This window comes from Bos javanicus, chromosome 3 (genome assembly GCF_032452875.1).
Source record: "Bos javanicus breed banteng chromosome 3, ARS-OSU_banteng_1.0, whole genome shotgun sequence".
NCBI lineage: Eukaryota > Metazoa > Chordata > Mammalia > Artiodactyla > Bovidae > Bos > Bos javanicus.
The window spans coordinates 49,308,731-49,321,824 of record NC_083870.1 but is presented as its reverse complement, the minus strand read 5'-3'; the positions used below and the strand labels follow the sequence as shown (position 1 = coordinate 49,321,824).

At 45.2% G+C, this 13,094-nt stretch overlaps 1 protein-coding gene and 1 long non-coding RNA gene across 3 annotated transcripts in view; one reads left to right on the top strand and one right to left on the bottom strand.

Annotated features, from left to right (window-relative positions):
• Positions 1-1,495: 1,495 nt before the first annotated feature.
• On the bottom strand, positions 1,496-12,439 carry F3 (coagulation factor III, tissue factor). Its single transcript, XM_061411140.1, has 6 exons — positions 12,127-12,439; positions 10,939-11,050; positions 6,773-6,963; positions 4,426-4,604; positions 3,483-3,642; positions 1,496-2,491 (listed from the first exon to the last, which is right to left on the bottom strand). Exons 1-6 carry the CDS (start codon positions 12,224-12,226, stop codon positions 2,355-2,357), a joined length of 879 nt encoding a protein of 292 aa, XP_061267124.1. The 5' UTR covers positions 12,227-12,439; the 3' UTR covers positions 1,496-2,354.
• Positions 12,440-12,504: 65 nt separating this feature from the next.
• The window catches only part of LOC133244258 (uncharacterized), a 50,463-nt gene continuing 49,873 nt past the window's right edge, over positions 12,505-13,094 (top strand). Inside the window, exon 1 of one of the 2 annotated variants that reach the window (XR_009735348.1) lies at positions 12,505-12,718. This is a non-coding gene — a long non-coding RNA (uncharacterized LOC133244258). The remainder of the gene's footprint in view (positions 12,719-13,094) is intronic. The other variant, XR_009735347.1, reaches the window with a different exon arrangement.

Below are 13,094 nucleotides of genomic sequence, written 5' to 3'. Positions count from 1 at the left end.
CATGTTTAGAATTTTACTGACAATGCTTAGAGTTCTTTAGAGCAAAAGAACAAAATGCATTTACAATTCATGAACAGGTGGGCAGTGAGCTGGGTGTTTGCGGAGGGTCTCCTCTGTGGGACCATGTGCAGGTTGGGGTGCCCTCTGAGACCTTCTCTAGGCAGCACTATAGCTTCCCCCCCCCCCACCCGCCTCACAGGAAGCAAACAAGACTGTGGCTCACTGGGGTGCCAGGAGTCTCATTTTCATCTCTTCTTAGAATCCTCTTTCAATACAGTTGTGAGATCAGGACCCATCTGTTAGATTTTATTTGCATTTGAATGGAGGACTCACTTTCTACATTCCAGACAGAGGTAGTGAAGTCAGTTCGACCCAGCTGTGTCTAACAGCCCATTGGCAAGGCCACAGGGCTCTCAACCGTGTGTGTGTGTGTGTGTGCGCGCGCACGTGCGTGTGCACACAGTCATGTCTGACTCAGTCATGTCTGACTCTTTGCAACCCCATGGACTGTAGCTCACCAGGCTCCTCTGTCCATGGAATCTTCCAGGCAAGAATAATGGAGTGGGTTGCCATTTTCTACTTCAGGGGATCTTCCCAACTCAGGATCGAAACCATGTCTCCTGTGTCTCCTGCATTGGCAGGGGAATTCTTTACCAACTGTGCCACCTGGGATGCCCCTCAATCTAGTTTGCTTTTAATTAATTCTAGAAACCCCACTCCACTTCTCTCTCTTCCTATCTTACATTGTCCTTTTATCCAATTTTCTTTGAACAATCCAAAAATTTTTCTTCTGTTCTCCTCTCTAACCTTCATGTGCAACTCAAACTAATGCCCATGGGAAGAACTCTCTCCCATTAAGTCGGTGGTAGATGGCAGGCAATTTCCTCCCTTCCCTGGAAACTATACATCCATGCCCATTGCTGTGTGACCTGTGGTGCCTCCCACAGGGTAATGTCAGGCTTTGTCATATGTCCAGCCTGGACCAATGGTACATAAGCAGAAGTGACATATTGTCACTCTGGAGCAGAAGTTTTAGGAGGCAGCTTAAGTCTCCTGCATTGGCAGGTGGGTTCTTTACCACTAGCACCACCTAGGAAGCCCTAGGAGGCAGCTTAAAGCCTGAAGACATGGCTGCCTGTTCTACCTGTTTTTTGCTTTGTCCTCTGTGAGAAAGAAACGGCCACCCACTCCAGTATTCTGGCCTGGAGAATTCCATGGACTGCATAGTCCATGGGGTTGCAAAGAGTTGGACACGACTGAGCCACATTCATTTCACTGTCCTGATCCTAAAAGGGGTTTCACCTTTGATTTGGGTCCTGGAATGAATGAGAAGACATTAAGAAGAGCTGCAGTCAATCCACAGCCACCAAACCATAAGTGTAACATAAAGATAGCATTGTCATAAGCCACTAAAAATTTCAGGGTCACTTGGTACTGCAGTAGAATCAAACAATACAAAGGCCAAACCATAAATAATAACTGGAACATGTAATAGTCATATTTCCCAGTCACCTTTATTTATATAAAAGTATATTAAATAAATTATCTCAAAATATACAAACAACAATATTACCTCTATAAATAGAAAATCCCCATATATAAAACCTTTTTTCAAATTATATAAATACATACAATGTGGACCATAAAGTCTGAAGTACCTTAAACCTTAAATTCGATATGATTTGTTGGTAGAGTAGTCTTATAAAAACATAGTTAGCTGTCAAGTGTTTCATCAACAGCGCTTGTCAGTTAAAGTGCTAAACTGTAATGCATATTAAGAATGTGCCCCAAATACAAGTCTTCTGCCTTTAACACATTCATATAAACGTTTGCTAATTGTTCAAACCACCAAAAGCACTCAAAAAGAAGAAAAAAAGACCTTAAACACCATATTACAAAAAGACATACGTTAGAAAGTCCACCCGATTTCCACCTTACTTTCCCACATGGTTTGATGTCAGCCTCTCAAAAGTTCTCCAAAAGTCCACGCAGGAATTTTTAAGGCATTTGTTCATTTGTTTTTCCTTGGATAATCTGGCTTCAACTTGAACGTAGAAAATATACAGTCTGAAAGCAGGATACGTGCAAAAGGTGCCTTAGTGTTAAAATAGCAATTTTAAAAACTTGGAGTTGGTTGTACCGCTCATTACATTCCAAAGTGTCTTAATGCTGCTGTTGAAACCAAGATGCTAATCGCAAGAAGAGGTCAGATAAGAACTTTCTTCGAGCCCCAGGCTCTGTATGCTCCAGAACAGTCACTTGTGTTTCCATGTGTGCTACCGCCCTAAGAGCTCTTGGTCACAGTGCAGCACGAGCTCTGCAGCGTTGGCAGAAAGCTCCAAGAGCAGGATCTTTTATGCAGCGTTGAGCGGCGTGTTCTCCTTCCCACTTCGCTCTGCTCTCACCTTCCTGCACTTGTGCAGAGACACAGACAGGACGACGATGAAGATGATGATCACCAGCATCACTGTGCCAATGATGAAGAAAAGTTCTGAAAAATAAAAGGTACCAGGTCAACTCAGAGAGAGAGCCTGAATCTCATTTTTCAGTGAGCAGAACCCCAAATTACACCATCCAGCTTTTGTGTAACTCGAAATCTCTTTTCTCCACCACACATTTCTATTAGGAAAAAATCTCTCAAACCCTAGATGTTTGCAGGCAATTGACAACAATGAAAAAGCATTTAACAAACTGGATAATGCTCACAGTCTAGAAAGATACTTGTAGATGTAACTACATGTAACTGTCAACGTCAGTTAACAGGAAAGAATTTTTAAAGTGACTTTAAAATATTTAAACTGCCTCTCAGCAAGGCACTAGGTCATTATTACTATCCTCTCACTCTTCTGTTCCCTTAAAGTACTCAGAGCACCATCCCAATCAAGCCTGGAGGCAGATTCCTGGGTTCTCAGCCTCGTGCACATGTCTGAGCCTCCATGGCACTTCCAGATAAGATCCACTGCTTACCTGGCGTCTGTGCTCTGGTGTGGCACATGTGTGCACACATGTGTGCCAGTGAGGCACACACATGTACACATGGTATATCTGCTAGCCCCAATCCCTTTGCTTCATGGGTTATGACCCTGGGGTAACAGCAGCCCATGCTAGGTGCTCACAAACGTCTATGGGGTGTTGTTGCATCTGGTTCACCAGGTGAGCTGGTGTATGAACCAGAAGTATGAAAAAACGCCCAGAGAAATCTGTGATTTGATACTAAATCCTAAACGTCTACCGTGGGCCCAGGGCTCGCTCAGCAGAGAGCTTAGCGCATGCTAGGTGCTAAAAAAAAAAACTAAAAAACACCTGTTAATACAAGGGAACGACACAGAAACTAAATGTCTAAAATCATGAGTATCCCCCGCCCCCCGCAAACCACAAAAAACCCAGGCAGTTTTCCCCCGAAGATAGTACATCTAGTCCTGAGGATGGAGCTAGTCCCATGGAAGGCAGCCCTGCCTCCCAGATCATGGGCAGAGCCTCACCTGTGGACAGAACTTTCTCGTGGCTAGTGCACTTGATGGGACTTTCTGGACTCTTCTGGTTCACCCTTCGTGATAAAATCACTGCTTGAACATGGAAACAATAGTTTTCGCCTTTATCCACATCAATCAAAAACCCATTAGTGTTTGTCGTGGCCTTTTTCTGTTAAAAGATAAGAGTTCTTTATTCATCCAGGCTCAGAGTGAATTCTGTTGCCTTTACTAAGTCACTGTGGTAGTAAAATCAAAGTGTTAGTCGCTCAGTTGTATCTGAGTCTTTGCGACCCCATGGACTATAGCTCGCCAGGCTCCTCAGTCCATGGAATTCTCCAGTCAAGAATACTGGAGTGGGCAGCCATTCCTTTTTCCAGGGGATCTTTCCAGCTCAGGGATAGAACCTGGGTCTCCTGCATTGCAGGCAGATTCTTTATGGTCTGAGCCACCAGGGAAGCCCAGCCTATGCGGACACATCTGACATAAAGATTGGAAGTCAGCTGGCTCATCAAGCTCCCCCTGATAACTGCTAAGGATTTTTTTCCCCAAGGATGAAGACATCCACTTTCGATATAGTCAACCCAATATTTAGCCCCTTTAGAACATATCTGCAAGAAAGGAAAAAAGGAAAGAAGTACTAATTGTTGAATGAAAAACAAATTCTGTCTCTGGGATCCTCAATAGAAGAAGAAATGTGGGAGCTGGTAGGAACCTTAGAGATGACTGGTCCTGCCCCTTGGCTGGGAATCTGGGTACCCGAGGCGGACCAGTGCAAAGCAGCTGGAAGTCACAGCAGTCTGCTTGTGACTTGCTTGTGAACCCAAGACAGCAGTCTGCTTCCCACTCCACAACACTGCCCTGTCAACCACTTGCTTTGATGTTTGACTTGGAGAAGAAGTGAAATCAAGGATCTGCAATTTAAAACAAGTCATAAAAACAAAAGAATGCTCACCTTTCCTGTACTGGAAGCTTTCCAGTAATAAAGTGTGTAATTCAAGTCCTTGCCAAAAACATCCCGGAGGCTTAGGAATGCGCTGTTCGCTCTGACTAACGTACGTGCATCTTGTACCGTCACATTCAGTTTTGTCCCAACTTGTTCAAAACTCTGAATTGTTGGCTGTCCAAGGTTTGCTGTAACACAGAAAATGAGCTTCGTTGGGACCAAAGAGTTCTATACGAAGTAGAACCCCATTGAGTTATCATGGTTAATAACCACCTAGTCATCCCTCACGAAATACCTCAAAGAACCAGCTCCCTGGCACCGGAGCTGAATCACGAGACATTCTACAGCAGAGCTGTCTAGTGGAAATGCACTGGGAGCCACAGATGTCACTTTAAATCTCCTTGTGGTCACGTTAGAAAAAGTAAAAAGGAACGAGTGAAGTGAATCTATTTCATTTAACCCAATATGGCTAAAATATTGTAACTTTAACATTTAATCAATATGAAAACTTTGAGATCTTTCTCAAAATCCAGTGTATATTTTACACATATGGCATTAGCTGACATTTCAAATGCTCAACAGCCACATGTGGTTAACCAAACAGCTGCAAAAGATTCCATATTTTAGATACAATAGAGGCTGTGGGAAAGCCCATGAAACGTTCTTGGTATCTCAAAAAATCACTTTTAACCACCAGGTCTCTTTGATGGCTCAATTAGCTCATGTGCTTTGGTTGAATAATAGTGAAATGAATCCTCATAATTCAATAGGAATTATAGGCAAGGATGTGTGTGTATGAGCACACAGAAATATAAACTATTTTCTCTCTCGCACCAAAAAAGGATTTGAAGTAGCTTACAAAAAGCTCAAGAACAGGGCTTCCCTGTTGGCTCAGTGTTAAAGAATCTGCCAGCCAATGCAGGGGACAGGGACTTGATCCCTGATCTGGGAAGATCCCACATGCCTCAGAGCAACTAAGCCCTTGCGCAGCAACTACGTGCTCTAGAGCCCAGAAACCACAGTTACTGAGGCCATGTGCCCTAGAGCCCATGCTCCACAAGAGAAGCCATCGAAATGAGAAGCCTGTGCATCACAACTAGAGAGGAGCCCATGCAGCAAGAAGACCCAGCACAGCCAAAAATAAAAATAAATAAAAATTATTTTTAAAAATCCTCAAGAACTATAAAAAGAAATCATGAGGATGCTGCCCATGGAGGGAGAATAAGAATCAATGTACCTGTAGTTACTATAGGTGGTCATGGGTGGGGTCTAAGCTCAGAACTGGGAGAGGCACCCGACTAAAAGCACTAAGGAGTTTGAAGACAGGCTCTGGCAGATGGCTCAGGGTAGGTCGTCCGATTCACCTGGGTGAGGCTGCCCCCTGTTTCTACCCTCAGAGTACACACTAAGGGGAAAGGGGGCTGCCTGTTTCTCTGCCCCCTTCTCTCCACCCCTGCCTGGAGAAGCTCCCCGTGGGGTATCAGCAGGGTAAACATAAAAACACCAATAACACAACACTTTCTTTTTTTTTTTTTTTTACAACACAACACTTTCATTCTAAATCTTCTACTAGAGCCGCTGATGTCACTCTTCTCAATGTGCTACATGTTTGTTTATTTAAAATACTTAGTTCAGAACCATAGCCATGATGAAAATTCTGCATCTCCTACTTGGCAGGAATCCTTTGTACTCCCTTAGCAAAGGCTAGGGAGAAAAGCATTCTGTTTTCAAGACCAGCATGAAGGAAGCAGGATGGGAGCTGGCCTGGCAAGTGCCAGCACATCACAGGACTCAAATCCTGGTCAAGCAAGGAAAAAGGTCAGCAGCCCAATGATGGGATGGGAGGGAACCCGAACTTGCCCCGTGGATTTGTAACCTTCTGTGAAAAACCCTAATTGGGACTTCTGGTCTGATGATGGGACACAAAATTCAGAAGATGTATAAAATCTCCTAAATATTGGGTCAGTCAAAAATTTCATTTGGGCTTTTCCATAAGATCTTATGGAACTTTCTGGTCACCAATATATATGGGGAAATACTGGAACTGCCAGCCTTTGTGAATTTCCTACTCTCTGCCCCCTATCCAGCCAGTTACTGGTAGGGTCTGGGGACAGACTGGTGGAGAAAGCTACTTGATGACATTTTTATCAACTCCAAAGTTCACGTCCCATGAGCCTCCTACCACATCCAGAATGAGCGAAGAGGGCTGTGGCACGTACTACTTTCTGAGAAAACAAGATGTGTTTATGGATAAACTTTTTTTTAATGTAATCATTCCTAAGGGTCACAAGCTCACAGAATATTTAGAAGTTTATGAAAACAAGAATGAACAGTTACTACAAATTGAGCTACTTACTCTCTCGGTAGGGTGTGAACTCCGGGGAGTTGGTAAACGGAGGCTCCACTGTGGAACTGCTGGTGTCTGCGGGGTAGGAAAGGACTCTCGCCAAATATGTCTCTCTCACATTTTTCACAATCTCATCAGTGACATCACACTCCGTGTTTGTTGTGTAAAAGCATTTGTTTTTCCAGTTTCCTAATCTAGGGCTGAGGAAAGGAAGGAAGAGAAATGGAACATTGTGATTTGCATCCAACAAGGTAACTGTTTTCTGGCTGGGGTGCTGTGTTCCAACACTGACTTCCACAAGCAATCCTGAGGAGGTCTTTGCTACGCTGAGCACTTCAGGTCCTCTCAGCAACCTTTGGTGGCGGGGGAGGGGGGCGCTCTGTAATTGTCTTTGTTCTTACAGATAAGGCCACTGAGGCAAAGGGAGGTTGGATGACCAGCACAAAGTCACACAGCTGGATTTTTGAGCCAGACAGCAGTTTGACTACTGGGTCTGTGCTCTGAATCATTTTTTTAAATACCTTTCTTAAACTATAGATGATTTGTCATGACTATGTGGGAGAAGTGACAATTTTCCATCAAGACTCAATTATTTACTAGTCTACTTATTATATCATTATATTCTGTTTATCACATTCTGTTCTATGTTGAATATAGTCAATGCAGTCATAGAGTCTATATAATAATACATTCTATTCTATTACATTCTATTGTGACCATTATTGGTGTGGTTACTTAACAGTTATTAAAACTACCATAAGCCAGGCGCTCTACTGGACCCTTAAACATGTTACTTCGTTTGGTATTAATCCTTTCAAGAAAGTACTGGATCTTTCTCACATATGAGGATACTGAAGCTCAGAGCTGCTAGGTAACTTGTATAAGGTCTTACAGCTTATGAGATGAGAGCTGGGTCTGTCCCTCTCATTATACGATCAGTACTTGCCTCCCTCACTTTCACAGGATGAGCCATCAAAAATTATAGAGTAACAATACAGGTAGTGTCAAAGTCTGAGACTGGGACAGATCTGAGTCTGTCTCTTAAGACAGATTTTTCTTTTGTAAGATCATAGAACAGAAAATGATTTAAAGCACTAAAATGAAAATGAAATTATCCTGAAATGATATAAAGAACTTCTATGAAAAAAGTGAAACTATTCTACAGAACTGAAACAATTAAAATGTCAGTGCCACTTGATGCACGCACAAGTGTCCCACGCAAGTTGACAGCTGCTCTGCTGTTTCCCATCATCAACCCCCAGAGTGTCCTGCCCATCATTCCAGGCCACACTGCAATCCCACCGTCTACAGGCAACTCCAGATCTCCTTGCTCAGAACTGATCTCTCCCTTCCCTGGCCCCAGCACGGATATCTCATTAAAGCACTTAAGTGAGCCTGGTACTTCCACGCCCTTGTGCTCCTCCATCAAACAGTGGGGCTTTAGGGCTTGCACATGGCCAGGATTTGTGGAGCATTAGATGGTTTACATTTAGAGGCTGAACTGGGGAGGAAACGAGCTGCCATAGGGATTTAACTGTCTAGATCCAGGCATAAGAACCATAAATAAGAATCTTTTAAAAGTCTGAACTAAATAACCAGGCTAAGAGGGTGTGGATAAACACACTCTTGTTCCTTAAATTCACAAACTAAGATTAAGACAGAAATATGTTTACATACTCTTAGATTTCTCTACTTTTCTGTGATAAAAGTAGAGATGCAGCCTTAATTCCAGAATGACCAGAATGCATTTTTTAAAACTGCATCATTTCTATTTTAAAAAGTGAACAAGAACCTGATGATTCTTCTCCACTGCTATGGCAAACAAGTTGTTCAGATAACAGGAGAAACACTTCTGGGCGCTGTGGCTACATTCCATCTGAGAGATAGCATCTGTGGTTCCTTCAGTTCACAGGAGGAACCACAGACCTCTGGAAAAATTTAGCACAGGTAATAATTACCAAAAGTTATAGAGCTTTTAAGTACTGCAAACCGGTTGGGAGGGGGCAATTCTGCAGTCAGTTCCTCTGACTGCTATTATCAGCATTAACACTATAAACGCCTCCAAGGTTCCTCTGGGTATTGCAAAATCTCCTGATTTGGAAATAATAAAAGTCCCGCCTGAACTAAAAAATCCCAACATAATTCAGACCCACCAATTAAGGAGCAGGTTATTTTCTACAAGCTCTGGAAGTTCCAATTTAGAATTTTTGGAACCAGTATTTCAGGGGATGGTTGGGTGGTAAGGCTTGAGCCAGTAACACTTGGCGACTGAAAACTGTTTCCAAAAGGGAAAAATGCAGTTGGAGCTCCGGGCACAGCTGTGGCTCCCTGTGTCTGGGGACAAGCTGGTGGTGGGGCGGCTGGCTCTGGAGGAGCCAGGTGCATTCTCTAGGGAGGACGACCGGGAGGGAGAAAGGCGCACTGAGGGGACCAGTGGGAAAGGCTCTCTTTCCTCCTTCCGGCTCTGGAGTCTCACATGAGACTCACGCAACCCACTGAGAAGGTGGGGGTGCGCGCTGCTCCGTAGGCCTTGCTTCCTGACCCTGCTGTGCGCACTCCAAGGTAAGTCCCTTACCTTTCCAGGGCCGGTTTCCTCGTCTATAACATGACTACTATGGTCCCTTTACCTAGGAATCCCATTTACCCGTGGGCTGGTAATGGAAGAGTGTGGGTCTCCGGCAGGGTGTTGGAACCACTCACAGTTCCTCTAGCACACAGGAGAGACGGCCGGCTGGGCCAGAACCAGCCCCACCCAGGGCCTGCGGGCGCCCCCAAGCTGCAGCTCTGCGCTAGGTTGTTTGCACACAGAGGCCATGTCCGCTTAAATAATAGCAGCCTTGCAGCTGAGGACTTGACTTGACACGCTTACATAACAGTAGCTTTGCAGTCTGAGAACTTAGAATTGACAAAGTCTAAATGTTTAAAACTCTGGTAAATCAGAAATATGTTTTCTCACGTTCACCAAACTTAAGATTCAATATATTTAGGAGGTAAGCATCCTTCCTAAAATCTTCTTTTCACTACCCAGAAACAAAGTGTCTACTAAGGTAAACTTCAGCCCTGCCTGCATTTGTGGAATTAGTAACTTTCATCGAGTGGAATCTGATTTGACAAGTTTGGCCATAATTGTAATTATTACCTCGACTTCTAAATTCCTCTCAATCTTTCTTTGTATATATACAAGCATGTATGCATGCACACACAAATTTTCTTCCCTGTTGGCTTGGCAATAGTTGTCATGAAGTTGATGTTGGAAAAAAAAAAAAAAGAACATCCGCCTAAAAGACCCACTCCATACTTAAGAGCTGCATTTCAAATGCTATAAAAGACTTGGCACAAGTTAAAACAGCAAAAAACCTTTAATTTTAGTCAGCGACATGACTGTACCTTCTATAAGGAGTCTTAGTTACCATAGCTGCTGTCCTCTACTTAATAAGATCTCTACCAAGCCTCCTAGAACATTTCAGAAACAAAAAACTTGCTAAAACCAAAAACTTGATGGTGTATTCCTTCCCTGCTCAGTGAGTCACGGATTTGACCTCCTCCAAGATCATGTATGCAACGGAATTTTGAATCACGAATCCAAAGATTAATGAATCAAACACTGCTTAAGGGCAACGTATGCGTCCGAACTCCTCCCTACCTCTTCTCTAACATGTTAGATCCAGCTGGCAGTCTAGACAGCACGGAAAAGGCTGTGTGTACTTAGAGAAATGAGGTATCACTGATCCACGACCACATCTATCAGTGCCACCATGGCTTGCTCAAGAAAGTTCACATCTCCACAGCTTATACTCACAAATTTCCCCAATCATCTCCGAAAACAAAACATTCTATCAGTTTAAGGTCTGTCAGTGTTACAGACTTGATGAGTATGACTCAGGCCAGCAAATTACCATGCTGCTACTGCTGCTAAGTCGCTTCAGTCATGTCCGACTCTGTGCGACCCTATGGACTGCAGCCTACCAGGCTTCTCTGTCCATGGGATTCTCCAGGCAAGAACACTGGAGTGGGTTGCCATTTCTTTCTCCAAGAAATTATCATGAATGCCCTCTTATTCTTTGTTATCTGTTAAATAATTTCATCCATCAACCAGCTTTAAAGACATCTGTATTCAGCACAGGAAAGTGGAAACAACAAAAATCTTATTTTTCTTTTTTTGGTACCTAGCTTACCTTATCTGAACAGTGTAGACATGATTGATGGGTTTGGGTTCCCACTCCAAAATGGTCTTGAAATTAGTTGACTTCCAAGTTATATTATATGCTACCACTACATCTGTAGTGCCTTTAAACAACAGAGAAACAGTTATTAATGTTTACATGAACTTCTCAGCATACAATTTTATGTTGATGGTATAAAACATTCCCACTCCGTAACATCATCATAAACCTCACATTAATATTTTCCTAACCACAAAAGCTTTAACTCAATTATCATAAGAAAAAAAATCAGCAATATTTTCTTAAACCCAGAGTTTCCTCATGGCAAGACGACCTGGTGATCTAAGGAAACACACAAGGATCTTGAAGTCCTTGTTTGAAATTATTCATGGGGAAAGCCCTGTGAGAACGACCGAAGCACAGCTCAGGAGCCTTCAGTGGCCCAGGGTATCCACGGACCAACTGGAGAAGGGGGAAGGGCAGGATTCCAGGTTTAACTTAGCAGGGAAAGCCGGCTAGGATGGGTTTCTGTAAACTATGTTAAAGGGCAAAGCCCACACGTGTCAGAAGAGTTAGGACTGCATCCAATAAAAAAAAAAACAAATCTTGACTTTTTTCACTTTTGTCTAAACCCCATGAATAATTTCAGTCACTATACTGAAACTTCCACAGACACCCAGGCAGACAATAAGCATGTACACTGTCGGCTGTATTTGGTTAGGATACCTTATTGTTAAGGTCTTCTTTGCCAGTTCTCAGGTTAGTCTCTGCCTGCGTCTCACATAGAACAGGCTTACAGGGCATGCAAAATGTGGCGCCTGCTCCAATCCAAGCGACATTTTGGAAGGACTGACTAACCCAATCTAAAACACTGACGATCAAGAGAAGACCGAGAGCCGTTTCTCATTAAGGAAAGTTCACATACAATGAAGGATAACATTCAAACATTGCCTGTCGACCCCTGCAGGTGCGGAGCCTTGTCCCATCACTTTCAAGGTGTCGGCTCCCTGGGAAACTAAAGCGAGATTCCCAAAGGCACTTAGGCAACAATGGATGCCCAGAGCAAGCATCTCGAGCAGAAGGGGCGGCGGGTCCCTGGCGAGCCGCACCTCGGGGCGGGGAGAGCCCGCGGTCAGCCAGACCTGTCTTCCCTCCTCCCGGTGGCTCGCCCCAGGGCTCTGCGAGGCGGGTGCCACTCACCGGCGACTCCGGCCCCCTGGACGAGGACTAAGCCGAATAGAAGAGCCCGAGCGACTGCGGCCTGGGGGCAGGGCACCCGGGGCCCGTTGGGGGTCGCCATGTCCCGGAGCTGACGGCGAGGTCTCAAAAATTCTGCTGAGCCCCGGAGGCTGGAGAGGTGAGGATGCTGCGGAGGTTGGGCTGGAGGCACCTGGGACTGCGGGATGAACCGGGAGGGATGCGGGGAGCCCAGAGTTTGTGGGAGCTCGTCCCCACCGCGCTTTAAAGAGCGGAGCGCACGTTTGCGCCTCCGCCTGCGCTGAGTCCGCCCCCACCTCTTCTCCTGATTCCCCGCCCCCGGCCCGCCTTCGCCTCGGGGGCGGCCCTCAGCGAGTCCACACCCCGCCCCGCCTCCTGCGAGTAGGAAACTCCGGGACCCTGCAAGGACTGATTCACCCGTGATTCAACCCGCCGCCGAGCGTGAGTGTCCTTCGGCTGCTGGCCGGTCCAGGTGCTGAGGGCAACCAGGGTCCCAGCTGCTCAGATCCCCTGACGCCCCAGCTTCCTGACCCCGGGATCACCTATCCAGATGTCCTGCCTGAGTGGGCGGCAGGTCTGTGGGGAAGGAATAAAGGGAGGTTGGATGGAGTTTGGGGAGGAAGAGAGGGATTCCCTCCCTTCCATTTGGCGATGCAATGTCCAGGCCGGTGGGAGCGCAGCACCTACCAAGGTTCATAGAAAGTACTGGCCGGGGGCTCCTCTCTTGCCCCAGAGAGCATTTCTGGGGCGCTTTGCCCACGTCGGGCGAGCTTAGAATCTGCAGCCAAGTAACAGCATGACGAGGAGCAGAGCCTTCTGCCAGCATCGGCAATTTCGTCGTTCGCACCCAAGGCAGTGTTGCGACCGGTCCGAAGGTCAGTCAGTCCAGGCACAACGCAGACCAATTCGTGTTAGTGAACGAGGAAGGACTCTCTTAAATCTGGCAGTTT